The 18,339-nt window shown below is 50.9% G+C and overlaps 1 protein-coding gene across 1 annotated transcript; it reads left to right on the top strand.

Annotated features, from left to right (window-relative positions):
- Window positions 1-14,098: 14,098 nt before the first annotated feature.
- On the top strand, window positions 14,099-16,121 carry LOC121834512. The gene has a single exon (XM_042288205.1). The coding sequence runs from the start codon at window positions 14,103-14,105 to the stop codon at window positions 16,119-16,121; it is 2,019 nt and encodes a 672-aa protein (XP_042144139.1). The 5' UTR covers window positions 14,099-14,102.
- The last annotated feature ends 2,218 nt before the right edge of the window (window positions 16,122-18,339 follow it).

Consider the following 18,339-nt stretch of genomic DNA (forward strand, 5'->3'; position numbering starts at 1 on the left):
ATGTCGAAAATAATATATAACAACTAAACTCAAACGCGTACGCATATCAGACACACCTTACACAGAGTTTGTGACTCAACCCGTCAGAATCCAAACTATCAAAAATATTTACACCAAAACGCAAATCACACGCCTGTAAAGTGATTCTTACTGTGCCTGCCAAGGCTCCAAAGCAGCGACAAATCTCGCGCCGAGACTAGCGCAGCATCTAGCCTCCTAGCCTAGGCCTCTTTGCCGACAGGTTATTCAAGCCACCCAGATTTCGGCGGGGCTTGAATCGGACGGTGTGTAGCTGTTTCCGGAATTTCTCCGCGCAAGAGCGACGACAGTTTATACTCTGTCTTGATTTACGAATCAGGAAAGGGCCTCGCAGGTGGTCGCCGTCGTCGACGCCTTCTACACTCCCAGCTCTCTCATACGTGGCCGGCTGGCAGGTGGTCGAGTCTTCATCGGCGTCCTTAGCTATAATCTGGGACATCTTCATCTCGAAGACGGTGTCCTCGTCACTGTCCCCGCTTTCCCTGACACCTTCACCGGCCGGCTGTGACGTCAGCCACCCTAACAAGATGTCCGACTTCTTGTCGACACCCACTTCCTTGCCGTGGTCGTCATCAGCTTGCCAGAACGTCTGCCAACAAAGCAAAATATCCGGTTCTTTTTCGTCGTCCACGTTCACGTTCTCGTCATGGTCATCCTGCCGCCCAGGCGATAAGTTCGGTCCTTCGTCGTCCACGTTCTCGCCGTCGTCGTCCTCGGCTTGCCGGAACGCCTGCCGTTCAGACGATAAGTTCGGTCCTTCGTCGCCGTCCACGTTTTCGCCGTCGTCATCTTTGACTTGCCGGCATTTCCGCCTCCCAGAAGATACCCTCGGTTCTTCTTTGTAGCCGGCGCCCACGTTCTCAACGTCGTCGTTATTGGCTTGTAGGAACTTGTACAACCCAGGTAAGATGTCGGGACCGGCCAAGACGTTGTCGAAGTTCACACATGGGTCGTCCTCAGATCGCCGGGACGCCTGCCGCCCAGGCCAAGTGTACGGCCTTTCGTCGTCGACGTTCACCTGCTTGTCGTGGTCGTCCTGGGCTCGCTGGGACGTCCTCCAGGCACGCGAGAGGTTCAGCTCATTTCTGTCGTCAACGTGCGCCTGCACAGACACGCAGCAGCGATTGTTCTTCGACGACCGTTTCGTGTCGTCGGCTTGTAACAGAATCTGAGGCACCTCGCGGACCGATGGGTCCCACCTCTTCTGATCTTGGTTGTCCAAGTTGGTACTGTCGGTCTTGCCCAGCTCGGTCGTCACCTTGTCGGGCTCACGACTGGAATCTTCCTCCACGGTGACATTCTTGGCGTCTACTCTTTTCTTGTGAAACAGAAGTTCTTCTGGTGTCTTCGTCCGGGGACATTCGCGGGAATAGTGCCCCAATTCTTTGCATTTAAAACACTTCACCCGATAATTTTCCGGTACGATGCCCTCCCTTGGGCTCTCGCGTTTTTCCTTGAGAGAAGTGGTGGTTTCAATAAAGGGCCTCCAGACCTCAGCTCGAGACAGTCCGAGCTCTAACAAGACCCGTTCTTTGACCGCACCATACCCACTTCTCTCACCCGTGTTCACCCTATTCACTAGTGCACGCATGCTCTCCGTGAAATAATGTCGCACAAGATATCCTCTGAGCCGCTCAGGGACTTCATATGTCTCGAAGACGCTTTCTACGCCATCAAACCAGCTCGGCACTAATTTTTCGGACGACGGCATAGAAGTCAGTACTCCTTTCATCAATCTTGAAAAGCTAAAAACTTCATCTCGGAGGTTGAACTCCATGTCGCCTCCACTGGCTCGCCTTCGGTTTTCTGAGCGTAGATGTTCTAGTTCTAGCTCGAGGCGTAACAGCCGTTCTTTCTCCCTTATAAGTTCTATCTCCTTTTCAATTGAGCTGTATGATCGGACTCCTCCGTTCCCATCCCCTTGTGTCTGCGAGTTTGCCACTAATCTACTCAAAGGTGACAATTCACCAGGCCCGTCAACATCCCTATTCCGACCCCTATTCTGCTCTGGCGTTAGAACCGGCATCCGCCGTTCTGTGCTGTCTGTATCCATGGCGGGCACACGTCAAAGAACCACCTGACCGTAAGGTCAACGACTGCCGCTGGATCACAGACGCAGCCCGCTGCTCAGAATAGTCACGCACGAAAATGATGTCCGAGCTCTAGATTCAGGCGTTCCTCGCTAGAGTGGGACGGCATCAGGTCCGAGGTAGCTCTGTCATCACGAAGTAGCTCGGTGGTCCAATCTTCAAGGAGCTCGGTGGTCCAGTCTTCTCTGTAGAAGGCTCCACCAGTGCCGCGTCAAGTCGCTGTCCGCCGATTCCGTTGTGAAGATCACGCCGCCGGGGTCCGCTGACGCAATCCTGTCGACTGCGCCAGTGAAGATGTTCTTTCTTGGAGATTGCGCCGGGACCCGACGACGGAGGCAGCTGATGGTCGCTGACGGAAGAGAAAACCAGACAGGACTCCGCGGATAGGAGGAAAAAAAAAACACGTCTATTTACAAGCCAAGCTAATTTTCGAATCTCCTCCAAAAGGTTACCGCACGTGCTGTCCTCGTCTTCTTCTCTTTTTTCTCCCGTCCCCTGCGCCAGCTCGCACGAGCGCCGCCAGTCCACCCACACACAGGGGCACACGTGCAAACGCCAACACGCAAAGGAAAGAAAATGAAGCTCGGTCCTGTTCCCGCGTCCACTCACGGTGATGGCGGGGCCGATTCTCACAATGTCATTACTATAAATAAGAACAGCAAAGGTTCCAGTATTGAACCTTGAGGAACGCCATATTTTATAAAAACGGCAAATGATTTTTGCCATTATAGACTGTGTATTGCATGCTAGATGTAAGATAAGTTGTTAAAAGTTTATGTGAAGTTCCTCATACACCATATGCTCTAATTTTTGAAAAAAGTATTTCATGTTTGATGGAATCTAAGTCTTTATGATGATCAAAAGACAAACCAATTGTGAAGAGCTTGTTGTCAATATTGTTAATTATATCTTGTCAGAATGATGAACATGTGAGTGTTCAGGGATAATAGGCATAATAGGCATAACTCTCGAATATTATCTGCGCAAAACAAGTGCTTTTAAGTTTATATTGGATGATCGTTCACGAATACCAGTTTGATTTCAGCGCCTGAGAATCCAATCGCTCTGGTGCTTATTCTCGGCTTGGGGACGCAGCAAGCAACACTTTTGTGTCTTGAACCCATCTGCAATATTGGCACGAGTGTCAGCGACGGGAAAAAACCACCAACGAGACCGTCAGGACTTCTTCAGCCTATTGCGCCACCATCCGCCCCATTCCAGCAAATCGGAATGGACTTACTTGGCCCATTTCCACCATCGACGCAAGGGAACCGATGGATAATCGTCGCAACCGATTATCTCACACGGTACGCCAAGACAAAAGCGCTTCCATCAGGAACGGCTGTTGAAGTCGCAAAGTTTTTTTATCGAGTCCATTGTCCTCCGGCACGGCGCCCCCGAAGTCTTGATCTCAGACCGTGGATCCTCGTTCATGGCCCAGCTGACAGAGGAAGTCCTTCGTCTCAACCACACCAGCCATCGTCGCACCACGGCGTACCACCCGCAGACCAACGGGCTGACGAAAGACTGAACAAGATTATCGCCTACATAATATCCATGTACGTCGACGTGGAGCACAAGAGATGGGACGAGGTGTTTCCTTTTTTTTATTTTTGTGCACAAGCTCGCCCCATTAAACGTTCAGTTGAGGCGAACTTGTGCCCAAAAATAAAAAAAGGAAACAAAAGATAACTGCAGAGCGTCGCGGGCGTCGATGTCGGCGAAACCGCAGGATCGAGCGCTGGGGCGAGACTGACCCCGCTCGCCTTGCGGAGTCCCTTATGTACCCTCCTCCGTTTCTGGATAATTCGGTGTAGAAATTTCGGTGCGTAGAATATTCGGAACTCGATCAGCCGAGAATGTTCTCGAACTTACGATAAGGCCAAATTGAAAGAATGAATAAAATGACAGACTGAAATCGAACCCACACCTACCGCGCGAAAGTTCAGCGCGGTAACCACTCGGCCACGCAAGCGCTTGCTCGCCGACGCGCGTGGCTATATTATGTTCTTGTTTTCGCAAGAAGGAACAGCTCTAAGGACGTCGATGTGGGCATCTTCGAGCGGGACGTGCGCAAGAGCGCCAATATACTTCTTGCGATCTCAGGAGCTTGCTAAACGCTATGTATGGGCTAGTTGGTTGATGAGCATCTTGGTTTAAAACTGCGCGACAAGGACAAGGTAAAGACGAGACAAACCCCTAAACGCACAGTAGAGTACCTAAGAGAGAGAGAGAGAGTTCATTTACATTGTTGCCAGCACACAAAAAAGGCGGATTTGTAGTGTGGAAAGTTTCTGAGTCTAATCATTCTGTCCTTGCAAAGCTGTGGCGACTTGCCGTTGGTCAATGTTAGAAAGAATATTAAAGGGCTATGTTAAAGCTTGAATCTGTAACAGACATTGGGAGCGATGGATGCAGAATAAAAATACCTGTGTTTAGATATGTTCTTTTCGGCAAAAACATATATATTAGTTTGCCCGGAACGGGTAATAGGGTCCGAAAATGAAACTTAACTGGCAGAAGTCCATAGCGCAGTGTTTTTACAAGAAAACATGAACTTACTTAACAATGACGACCCCTTTTATGGTCAGGCACTCGAAAGATGTCATAAAAGTTTCAAGTGAAAATTCAAATAGGGGCCTTTAAGCATTTTCCGTCGTCATAAACGTTCCGTACTATTCTATTCCCGAGAACAAACTAATGCACAGCGGAACTGAAAAAAGAGGGACGGTAGCGTTAAAAAACGAAAGGTGTATCCCCACAGAGAGCGTTTTAGAATTACTTCATGTCTATCTCAACTCGATTTTCGCGGATTGGGACAACGACATTTTTATTCAAAGACAAAGAGTATGCATTGGCTCCTGCATCACCCCAATGGCGAGTGACATTTTTTTAGCCAATGTTGCCTGGCTAATTGCGGATTGTCTACACGACACCAAACTAGTAAAATGTTTTTAGATTTGTAGATGAATTTTCAGTGTTCAAATAGTGCGAGAAATTATAGATTGGACCCGAATTCACTCCCACTTTGGCCATTTCTAAAGACTGACTTGCATCCTTGCAACTGACGCACGAATTAACAGTCGACAATTTCAAAATATTGTTAGTAGTCCGCTCCAACTCAAGAAGGAAAGGGGGAAACCTCCTTCTCTCCATAGCGTTGCGTCTGCTTCCTCCTCCCCGGCCCGTCTTACCCACGCCATACCTTCATGAGTTGGAACGGACTGTAGGTCTGCAGTTGTCAGCCGGACATGCATGCTGGGCCTTTGATCCCAGAAGTAACAAGCCGAGCCTCTTGCTCACCTCTGCGCATTAAAAGATTATGAAAAGAGGAATTGGGAATTCATGCTTTCATTTCGCATATTGTAAATCGTGTCACCACCGCAGGTCGCACAGCTTCTTAAAACAAAAAGACAGACTTGCGAATGCCGGCTATCCAAAGACGCTTTTAACTTCAGTGGCCAAAAAATTTCGAAAACACACATGGTACAGACTTTCAGGTCGTGCATGTAGTCTTAGACGGAGTGTGTCGAGGGTTTTTTGCGTGCTTCTCAGTGAATCAGTTACCAAACAGTCTTTTCCCACCATCAAACGTCTTGTAATCAGTTGGGAACATGACTTACTGCCCACTTTGTACCATTTTGTGTCGTCACACTTCAATGTTGCCAGTAGGGGCTCCCGGATTGAGAAACACGATGGAAACGAAATTTGAAAATTCAATAACTTCGCGAATTCTTTTTTTCTTTTCACACAATACTCGGGGAACTCGTAGAGCCGTGTCTATCGGTGCGTTGAGCTCATTTTGAGGCAAATCAGCGACAATGAAAAAATCGCCGGAGTCCCCCTTTAAAAGGGCGTGGAAATGAAATGTTTGACATTTTATTTCTTTGTCTAGATGCGGTTCTTGTTTTCCGACCGCCCGAAAACACTAACCTGGTCGAGTGGTTCTGGACTGCACGCAGAGAAGTCAATAAAACTAATTTAAAACGAATCAACAGATTTCAAAATTGCGTCTGGTGGTGGTCTGTGAAGCATCGTCGTAATGCCGTCACGTCATGAGTTCCTAAGGAGCAGCGGCAGTTAGCAGAATTATAACTTTCTCGTGGAGTTACTTAGTACTGAATGTGACTTTGCGGAGAACACTCATAAGCTGAGACTGCAACCCAAACCACAAGCGCGAGCTAGCACGCCCTCCTGGCTTTGAGACATGGATTTCTAGGGGAAGCGCTCGATCGTTCTGCGTAACAACGCTTCAAAGCAGCGACCTGAAGTTCTCGTGGTTGTGGCATTGACTGCAGTCTCAGCTCCCCGGTGCTTCTGCAACGTGCATCCCACACCGTCGAGATCGCCGTTCTCTGCAGACGTTAGGTAGGAGCTTGATCTGAGGATGCGGGGACCTCTGTCAGTTCAACTAGCGATACTAAATAAGCTTAACGACACTTGCACATATTTTGGCTTAAACTCAAGGCTGTCAGTTATCTGGAGCTTTATCTGAAATCACAGAAAACGCTTTGCCGCCCATCACAAATGTTTAAACAGTTCGCGACAAAGCAAAACAATATTAGATGAACTTCCGAACACCGAAACTAATGCTGAGGAAATCGCATTTTTTAATCATGACGATCGGCAGTTGCGTCTGCTTTGCACATATCAATGCTGAATGCTGGGCTAGTTGGTATTGGTTTTGGGTATCCAAAGGCGTGGTAGCGCTTTTTAGACGAGGACAAAAGAAAGAAAGACAAGACAGACACGAACAGAAGAAAGAACAGACAGACACGAGCTCGTGTCTGTCTTGTCTTTCTTTCTTTTGTCCTCGTCTAAAAAGCGCTACCATGCTTTTGGCAACCTAAGATGCTTTGCACAACAACCAAAATGGCGGCGCCCACACCATTGTCGGGGAACAGAGCGCCGATGCTCTAAGCGCAGCTCATTTAGTGACTCTGAAGACAACTATACGCCATTGCTGCGTACTGACAGATATTTCTACTTATTGGTTCCCACGAGTCACAACCTCTGCGGTGTGAAATTAACACGGCGAAGCGAATGCTCGTGGCACATAAAATACTGGCGTGGCCGCAAATGATGTTACGGGCAAGCAATGTACAGGCCATAGGGCGTACAGTCCTCGGATATTATCATTAGGCGAGATTTTCTCGCGTTGACGCCACCAAGCGGCCGTGCGAGAACTATTGCGTCTCGAGCGCGATACGCACTGCGCTTTTCGCAGGCCCACTTTGAAGCGAGGACTAGCAAGGTCGCGGGCTCAAGTCAATTCGTTTCGTGCCCCTTTAAGAGTTGTAGCTGACTTCATAACGATCGCAACCTCTGTTCCAGCACGGCGTGGAAACCAGAGCTGCCGCAATTGCAGCAGACACGGACAGCGCCTGTCCGAACTTGTCCTCGTCTTTAGCGCTACTTTTAATTTCGTAATGTAAACCCAACTAGCCCGTCACATGATCCTTGTACAATCGTTAATGGCCTTGCGGCTTCTGCCGCATTCTGATGAGCGCTTTGAGAGGTATTTTATTTAATTGTTTATTCTCTTTGGCGGTCGAAGACAACCTCCTGTATGTTTTATTACTATTTTTTTTTCTTTCTGCGCCAAGTGTTGTATGCTCCAGCAAGAGACGCATGGCAACATTGTAGGACAAGCAGCGAACGTCCTGACCGGAGAGTGGTTCCGGCTTACCTCGGCGAACGGTTCGAGGTTAAGCCGGGATTCCACTTGCAAGGGTGTATATCCTAAGTTATAAGGTGCTGTGAGTGCGTGTCTTTTTGTGAGTTTTTAGAGCGCAGCTCTTAGGGGCCCGTTCCCGGCTTGAGCGGCGTCGGCGTCGCCGTCGGCGTAACCAAGGTCATCCCAAGGTCACTTGAACACCAAGGTCACGTGACCCCAAGGTCACGTGACCCCCAAGGTCACGTGACACCCAAAGTCACGTGGCTCCCCAAGTCACGTGACCCCCGATGACGTCATCTGTGACATCACTGATGACGTCACAGGCATCCGCATCGTCGGCGTCATCATCACTGATAACGTCATTAGTGACGTCACTGATGACGTCACCGGCATCCGCATCGTCATCGTCATCATCACGGATGACGTCACCGGCATCCGCATCGTCATCGTCATCATCACTGATGACCTCACCGGCATCCGCATCGTCATTGTCATCATCACTGATGACGTCATCAGTGACGCCACTGATGACGTCACCAGCATCCGCATTGTCATCGTCATCATCACTGATGATGTCACCGGCATCCGCATCGTCATCGTCATCATCGCTGACGACGTCACCGGCATCCGCATCGTCATCGTCATCATCACTGATGACCTCACCGGCATCCGCATCGTCATTGTCATCATCACTGATGACGTCATCAGTGACGTCACTGATGACGTCACCGGCATCCGCATCGTCATCGTCATCATCACTGTTGATGTCACCGGCATCCGCATCGTCATCGTCATCATCACTGATGACGTCATCAGTGACGTCACTGATGACGTCACCGGAATCCGCATCGTCATCGTCATCATCACTGATGACGTCACCGACATCCGCATCGTCGTTGTCATCATCACTGATGACGTCATCAGTGACGTCACTGATGACGTCATCGGTATCCGCATCGTCATCGTTACTGATGACGTCATCGACATCGTCATCGTCACGTGACCCCTCTAGGTCACGTGACCCCCACCCAAGGTCACTTGACCCCCCCCCCCAGTACCCTTCCCTCCTCCTCCTCAAGAGCTGCGCTCTAATTCGGCGTTACAGGGAGTTGTAAACGGCTTTCACTTTTAGAGCGCAGCTCTTAGGGGCCCGTTTCCGGCTTGAGCGGCGTCGCCGTCGCCGTCGCCGTCGCCGTCGGCGTCGCCATCGGCGTAACCGCGCGGTGCATCATGGGAAATGTACCATAATGCACCGCGCGAGCGCCCCCACCGGGGTCACGTGACCTCGTGGGGGGTCACGTGACCCCCCCGAGGTCACGTGACTCCCCTGAGGTCACGTGACCCCCTCCTCGAGGTCACGTGACCCCCCGAGGTCACGTGACCCCCGCCGATGTCGCGTGACCCCCCGATGACGTCATCGTCACTGATGACGTCACCGGCATCCACATCGTCATCGTCATCATCACTGATGACGTCACCAGCATCCACATCGTCATCGTCATCATCACTGATGACGTCACCGGCATCCACATCGTCATCGTCATCATCACTGATGACGTCACCGGCATCCGCATCGTCATCGTCATCATTACTGATGACGTCACCGGCATCCACATCGTCATCGTCATCATCACTGATGACATCACCGGCATCCCCATCGTCATCGTCATCATCACTGATGACGTCACCGGCATCCACATCGTCATCGTCATCATCACTGATGACGTCACCGGCATCCACATCGTCATCGTCATCATCACTGATGACGTCACCGGCATCCGCATCGTCATCGTCATCATCACTGATGACGTCACCGGCATCCCCATCGTCATCGTCATCATCACTGATGTCACCGGCATCCACATCGTCATCGTCATCATCACTGATGACGTCACCGGCATCCAAATTGTCATCGTCATCATCACTGATGACGTCACCGGCATCCACATCGTCATCGTCATCATCACTGACGACGTCACCGGCATCCGCATCGTCATCGTCATCATCACTGATGACGTCATCAGTGACGTCAGTGATGACATCATCGGCATTGGGGGTCACGTGACCCCCCCCCTGGTTAGTTTACCCCCCCCCCCGTGCCCTTCCCTCCTCCTCCTCAAGAGCTGCGCTCTAATTCGGCGTTACAGGGAGTTGTAAGCGGCTTTCATTTTTTTTAACACTGTTTATTTGGCTGTTGGTCATGTGTATATATACAGGGAGCGGTGGAAATAAACTTTCAGTTGATAGCACTGTCGTCTGTCTCGTCTTTATTTTGTCTTTGTCCTGTCGGGGGGAAGAAGACGACGACAGCCTGGCGTCTTGCTCTCATTTCGTGTTCCGAATATTTAGCCCCGACACCTGGCTTTCGAGTTTCACCTATTGAAATATTCGTGCAGACCGTGGTTTCGAGGCTTCCAGTTCCCGTTTCACATCATATCATCGGTTGTATGTCTTAATTTTTCGGATTACCAGCGATCTACAGTTCCAAGGCTTCGGTAGCCCCGTTAAGCCTTGCGTCGTCAGCGCCTGACGCCTGACTTCAGACACCCGCCCAGCAATGGATGCCACCGAACTGGAACCGGCGGCCTCAACATGTGTAGGCACGTCGGCTGCTGAAGCTACCTTCGACACCGAGTCGATGCACTACTCCGACGAATTTCACCAGGCAGAAGACCCGAACGAGGGGTGGATCACGCCCCGCAAGTCCAGGAACCAACGCACCCTGCCGCGCCAGGTAAATGAGCTCCATACGGTGGTGGTGCCAATTCCGCATAGCCTGCAACTCCAAGACATCAAACGGTACGATCTCCTCCCTTTCTTCCTGGCCGCAGCCTCCCTGCCACCTCACGCTAGTGAAGAGGTAAATATCGACGTCCGCCTCCAACAAAGAGTCATACTCCTTAAAACCGCCTTTGAAAGTTCAGCACGTCGCCTCAGCCAAACTAAACGCATTCGTGTCAGGAATCAGCTCCATGAAATCAGCCCCTACCTAGCCGCCCCGATAAATTCCTGCAAAGGGGTCATCCACGGTGTAGAAGCGGGACTCACAACCAATGACCTCATGCACTCTCTTGAAAGCTTTCAAACCACCATTATCACCGCACGCATGATGGGGGACACTGAGTCAGTCCTTATCACGTTCGAAGGAGCCAACGTCCCCCGCACCATCCTCTTTCGCCGGGCAACCTACCGGTGTCACCCACACCGCCCACGTGCCCTGAGATGTGAGAAGTGCCGTATGTACGGCCACCGGACCTTTAATTGCCCAGAGAGCCCAACATTTTGGAGATGCCCCCCATGCGCCGCGCAAATACCTCACCAACAAGCCTCTCACGCTTGCTCCCCTCGGTGCTACCACTGCGGGGGTGAACACTCTTCCTTCGACTCGACTTGCCCGGTCCAGCGCAAAAAAGATCAAGCCAGCATGAAAGCGGCATACGAACATCGTGTGCATCTCCGAAAAACCCTTCCACGTAATATGCAAAAGCCCCCAGCTTACCCCGTGCAGACTGCGAACAAAAAGCAATCGGCGGCTCAACACAAGACGGAGCTGAGTTCCTCAAACTCATACCAACCACCATCCTTAAACAAGTACCATCTAGAGGCACAAGCGCAACTGAAAGCATCACTCCGCAACGCGCAAAAACCGACAAAATCGCAAACCCGTAAGGGAATGTTACCTGCAACGGCCACCTGGGGGCACGCCTCTGCGGGCTTCTCAACGACTCCACGTTCACCGTCATCCCAGACTGAAGACTTACCACAACAACGGTCACTTCTGCACCCTGCCGACCTAACAACGTCTCAACCAAAGTCTGACATAGTCTCCCAAGAACCGAAGACCACACGAGCAAACCTCACAGAACCAGCACCATCACCGCCATCGATAGGTGCTCCTGCTCCATCACTTACTCCCTCTCCCTGCAAGCGTTCACCTGCACTCACTTCGCTTACTCCCCCCGTCTATGATTCTCCTAACTACCAACGACACATGGAGCATGAACTCATAATGTTAAAAGAACGACTAACCCCATGTGAAGAACAAATCGCCCAACTCACAGAACGTATAGCCAACATCGAAACACTAGTGTCCAACATATTAGGCACAGTAAACCCTCTCGTATCCCGCATTGAAGAACTAACAAAGGCGGTAGCATCCCTCGAAAAAGCTGTCGGTATGCTCTCTGCATCACCCATACCCATGGAAGCAACATCCCAATCTCTTAAAAGACCCCTTTCTCCTGAATCCAGTGACATAGCCTCCTCTATACGGAGAAAGCCTGGCGCGTCGCGTGAAAAGACGGCCGCCGTAAATGGGAAAGGAGGGGCGGAGAAACGGGGGCGGAGAGAACCTTGTCCGCTAGCGCCACAAAAGAGCGAGCGGCCAAACGCAGAAACAATCTTTTTTTTTCTCTCTCTCTTTTCTTGTCGCTATCGTGGAGAGGAGAAACTCAACGTCCACCCTTTCCCGTTTCTCCCTGCGCCCTTTCGAATCGCCGCGCCCGTTTCTCCCGGAGCACGAAAACGACGGTGACGAAAACACAAAAACAAGCGTGGTTCGGGGAGCGGCCGCTCATGACCCAAGCGCTCGCTGTCTAGGTCTGCTCTTTCTGCTCTGCGCTACCATATTGGTCACCGTTCGGCGCGCTCCTCCTCTCCTTTTTCCTGCGGCCGCGCGCTCCATGGCTCCGTCGTCGATGTGCCAGGCTTTCTCCGTATAGAGGAGGCTATGCCAGTGAACACCCCTGTTCCCTTCAAAGGGCACACCCTCCTGCCCCCTCCGCAGTCACGACCTCATAATGGTAGCAAATTCCCAGTTCCAAGTCATCCAGTGGAACTGCCGGAACATCAAAACAAACCGCACTCCCCTTCATCAATGGCTCCTTACCCTAGATTCTCTTCCCCATATTCTACTACTCCAGGAGACACGCTATGCAGTTTACATACCAGGATACCGAGCTTTGCATGGCCATCCAAACGAGGCCCCTTTAGTTTCCACATTCATAAGACGGGATATCCAGTATGAACCACTGATCATCCCTACATCTCTCAGACAAAATGTAGTGGCATGTGCTTACTATCCCTTCCCTAAACACAGACCTATATGCTTCCTCAACCTATATAATCCCCCCACAGAGCACCGCCTATTCAAATCACTTTTCGACTTTGCTGCAGAGTTGACACCTAATTACGAGGTACTCCTGGGCAGTGATTTTAATGCCCCAAAGGTCAGCTGGGGTTACCTATCCACACTTCGCCCAGGGCGACTTCTGCAATCGTACATTTCACAGCGCCAGTTCACTGTCTTAAATACTCCCGACATGCCAACCCGACAAGGCACACGCCAGCAACACTGTACCACCCCAGATCTCTCACTATACCACGGCAGAAACTCGAGTGTCTGGGTTCATACTCAAGAGAGACTTCTAAGTGACCACTTCATTCTCTCAATATCACTCAGCATCTCTAGCCGCTCACGGAAAATATCAGTCAAAAATACAAACTGGGATAAATTTCGCAGCATCCTTGTTTCACCCGGGCAGCAATCAGGCTCTTACAAGACCTGGATATGCGCCATCAAACAAGCCCGAACACAAGCCACAAAAATAGAAAACACCACAGCCCCGGCGATACGGCCAGACCCGCATCTAGTGCGCCTCTGGAGACGTCGTAAGCGTATCTTAAGATGCATTAGCCAGCAACCCCACAATCAACAACTCCGAGAACGTTTACAACACCTAGATGCAGACATTACTACACACTGCAGCACTCTCGACATCTCGAACTGGAACAGAGTATGTGATCAGATAAACGGTACCCTCCAACAAAAGACCGCATGGCATCTCCTCCGTTCACTTCTAGGGCCTCAGCCACCTCCCGCTCCCACGCTAGACAAACACTTAGCTTTACAAGGTAGCACAGACCTTATCCAAGCCTTACAGAACCTATACATCCCTCCAGCATTGACATCAAACTACCCCTCCTACTCGGGCCCTGAAAACCCGACTTTAGACAGCCCTTTCACACTAGCAGACTTAGACTTGGCCCTAGCAAAAAACTCACGAAAATCAGCCCCAGGAGAAGATACCATCACGTACTGCCTCCTCCGTAACCTTCCAGAAGCGAATAAAAAACAGCTCCTGACCTACATAAATGAACATTGGTCGGAGGGTACATACCCAAAGGAATGGAAATCTTCTACTAATATCATGATCCCCAAACCTGGAAAACCCCCATCACTTAATAACCTCCGTCCCATTTCCTTAACCTCTTGCGTGGGCAAGACGATGGAGCGGATGGTCCTCGATCGTTTTCAAGAACATCTTGAAGCCACTGCATTCCTGCCACACACCCAAATCGGCTTTCGTTCCCATGTTTCCACTCAAGACCTATTCCTTTTACTCCAGCACACATTCCTCTCCCCATCTTCCTGTCAGGTGCATGCGCTCGTCACAGTAGACGTTCGCAAAGCATTTGACAACATAAGTCATGATCACATACTCGCTTCAGTTCGAGAAACAGAATGCGGACAAAATTTGTATACCTACATCCAAAACTTCCTTAAGGACCGCACTGCATGCTTTCGTATAGGGGGCGAGTTGTCCCAACCACTCTCACTCACACGAGGTACACCTCAAGGGGCTGTCCTCTCCCCTATTCTTTTCAATCTGGGTATGGCCCAGCTAGCTCGCTGCCTGCAGCAGATACCCCACCTTTCCCACATATTTTATGCTGATGACCTCACCCTCTGGTGCACTCACGGATCACCAGGGGAAGTTGAATCTACTCTTCAGAAAGGTCTAGACACCATAACTGCGTTCCTAACCCAAGCAGGGCTGAAACCGGCCCCAGAAAAATCGGAATTACTCCTGCTGTCTCAAACCCAGTATCAGCGCTCTGTAAACCATCTCATTTCTCTCTATTTAGACCATCAGACCATCCCGCGAGTATCTTTATGCAAGGTCCTCGGCATCCATCTCCACGATCGATCAAATCAGGCTAACATCACTCCGGCGATAAACACGTGCCACTCGGTAACACATCTTGTCCGCAGAGTCGTGCAAAGACGTGCGGGCCTCAATGAAAAACAAGCGAGTCAATTGGTTCATGCATTGGCTCTTAGTAAAATTCTTTATTCGGTTCCATATTTCACGCTCACACGACAGCAACTTAATAAACTCAGCTCTGCATTAAGCACTCTGTACAAGGCCTCCCTTAACCTTCCAATCCATACCTCAACGCAAAGACTCTACGAGACCGGCCTATTCCTTCCCCTCTCCTCACTCCTACACCTCCATCGTGACCGACAGCTAGCCCGCCTCTCGGGGTCACATCAAGGGCGCTGGATCCTAGAACAAGCTGGACTCTCACCAATTGATTTTTACTTGCACTTACCCGCTTCGCCTTTGCCCTCTAATCTGCGTTTCGCTCTTCTGCCCCGCCGCATGGCTCCGGGCCTGGACGACGGTCGCAGAGATGCTCAGGCCTTGCATCATAATCCACCATTTCAGACACAGACGGTAGCCTATACCGACGCTTCCATCTTGGACACCGGCACGGCTGCGTACGCAATCTACATACCTAAACATTCCTTACCTATTCTTCACACGTGCGGTCCATACAGCGACCCCCCGTCAATCACCACGTTAGAACTTGTCCCCATTATCCATGCCATCATATCATTCTCCCAATTGCCGCGCACGTCCGCTTACACGGTCTACTCTGATTCTATGGCTGCTATACGCTCCTTGCAACAGAGACAAATTCCTGCCGATCTTCGAGAGGACCTTGAAATGGCCCTACACTCTCTCTCCTCATCCTCGGTCACGGTTCGATGGGTCCCTGGTCATGCAGGGATAGCAGGTAATGAGCTGGTACATCAGCTCGCCCGCGAATTTCACAGCCGGGCACCTGCAATCCCCTGGCTAAGCCCCCCGACCAATGACGAGGCAGCAGAGTACAAAAAAACACTCAAGTTACATTACAAACAGATCCGTATATCTCATGAACTTCTACCTCGACCACATCCACAGCTTAGTGTCGCGCAGACCCACATTCTCCGTAAAATCCAGACAAACACCCTCGTCACACCTGCTCGCCTTTACCTCTTCCGCTATCGATCAGACCCTTCCTGTCCCAACTGCCCAGCTCCCTATGCCAATCAAGAACATTGTCTTCTTCATTGCCCGGTCGCCTACACCACCTCATTTCTTCCTAACCCCCCACCACCCTCCTGGAGTGCATGGTTGGCGTCGCCGCAACTGGAAGATCAGCTCGCCCTGGCACTTCAGGCGGAGGATATATTGGGTACTTAATCTGTGCTCTAATTAAAGTGATTTTCTCTCTCTCTTGTCCTGTCGCACTGTTTTAAGCCAAGATGTTGTGAAACGCATGGGCGCTGTTTCCTTTGGAAATCCGCTTTATCTCTGCGTTGGTCCTTCTGCTGTGCCAATCAAGGTTTTGGACTTTTTTCCGAGTGTTGAATAGCTACTCCCTTAGCCAGTGTTTTTCATTTGTTAGCTCGCCACGACATCTTGAAGGCTGTTAACATCTGTACGTAGGTGTTTTATTTCGTGAAGTGACGCCTTAAATTCACCTAGCAGTTACACAGGCGTCGACACTTAAACAAGGGGATCGTATTTTCGGTTGCACTTCTTGTTTGAAATCTCTTATGGCCTATAAAATTTCAGCTATTTCTTTACTACTGGAGACACTCAATATCACAAGCACACCTTTTGTCGGCAGGAGCAGCACGCAATGTCTGGAAGTGTGACAGGAGTGTTGGAGCGTTTAAGTGGTTCGTAATAAGCCATATCACTGGCACGAGGACATCGAAGACGAGGAGAAAATCGACCAGAGACGTCTTAAAAGGGAGCGCGTGGCAAGGAGCTGGCGGCCGGGGGAGCGCGTGGCCTGGGCGCGAGACGAGGCTCGTGTTTGGAACGGTTGGGAACGACACGTCAGATCGCATCGCTTGCAGCTTGTAGATAATGTAAATAAAAGTTTGCTTGAATGTAACCATCGACGACTGCCAGAGGTTCCTACATTGGTGCCGAAACCCGGGAGGAACGACTGAACGAAGGGAACCTGGTGGTTTACAGCAACTTTTCAACAAGCCAAGCCAGAACGATCGACGATCATGGACGTCCTCAAGAAAAAACGGAAGACGCATCGGATGCAAGTGACACGACTGACTGGTGAGGCCGACGCGTTACTACTCCTAGCTACGCCAAGCGTCAACGACCTCGAGGTTCTAATCGAGCGTATTCATCTGGCCCGCGACCAACTGAAGGACGTGGACGCGGCGATCGAACCTCTGATCACGGGACAAGATGCAGAAGCAGAGTTCAGTCATGCGATCGAGTATTCGGACAAGATCGTCACGTACCTCACCAAACTTAAACAAAAGATGAAGAGCGTGGAGGGCAGCCACCCAGCAAGGGGACCATCGAGCGGAGATCGGAACGGAGGATACTCGGTGACATAAAAAATCAAACTCCCAAAATTAAAACTAATCCAATTCAACGGGCACCTAAAGGACTGGCAACCCTTCTGGCAGCAATTCGATACCGCCATTCATCAAAATCCGGAACTCACGCCATCAGAAAAGTTCAACTATCTGCGATCAGCGCTGACCGGCGATGGAGCAGCCGCCATCGGTGGATTGCAGCCGACCGCTGAGTGTTACGCGGACGCCATCGAGCTCCTGCAGCAGCGGTTCGGGAAGCAAGAGACGCTTATCCAGGACCACATGGAAGGTCTCATGGACATACAGCCAGTGCCACCACAACGGAACACCCGAGCCCTACGGCGTTTATACGACACTCTACAGGCGCACATCAGAGGCCTTAGAGCGTTAGGGGTGGGCGAAGAGGCGTATGGAGCTATGCTCTACATAGTTCTTTTGCGAGTGCTACCGAGAGATATCACTCTCGATTTCAACCGGAAGATGTCGGCGGAGGAGACCGGGAATGCCAACGCCGCAAGGGCATCAATGACAGACGCCAGTTTGGAATCCGCCCCACAGCAAGTACATCTGAGGGCTCTGCGGTTTCTCCTCGACTTTCTACGCATCGAGGTGGAGAGCCGCGAAAGGACATCAAAACACCAGCTGGAAGACGTCGTCGGTAAGCCCAGACCTTCTTCTCTGACGCATGGCTCTGTGAAGAGGTCAACGATCAACGCTCAGACTCGCAGTTCCACCGCGGCGGCATTGCACGGCAGCGTGGACGGCTTAGAGTGCTTCCTTTGCAAGTCAAAAGCGCACGGAACACCGGAATGTAACGCAAGAATCGAGCTAGTGGAGAAGAAGCGTAGGTTGCAAGCAGACCGGAGGTGCTTCCGCTGCACGAAGGCCAATCACACGGCAAGATTATGTCGAGGAGCACCCAGCTGTGGCAAATGTCAAGGCAGGCACGCGTCCACCATGTGCGACCCGAATTACGCGCCGGGAAAAACGTCCACCAGATCGAATGAGACGGAACCGAAGGAACCGACACCGGTCGCTATGCATGTACGTGGTAGGAACCGCAA

The sequence above is a fragment of the Ixodes scapularis genome, unplaced genomic scaffold (assembly GCF_016920785.2).
Source record: "Ixodes scapularis isolate PalLabHiFi unplaced genomic scaffold, ASM1692078v2 ptg001274l_1___fragment_1__unscaffolded, whole genome shotgun sequence".
Taxonomy (NCBI): Eukaryota; Metazoa; Arthropoda; class Arachnida; order Ixodida; family Ixodidae; genus Ixodes; species Ixodes scapularis.

What these genes read in the sequence shown, in the direction of transcription:
- LOC121834512 (XM_042288205.1), top strand. Translation starts at nt 14,103, where the DNA reads ATGGTCCTCGATCGTTTTCAAGAACATCTTGAAGCCACTGCATTCCTG.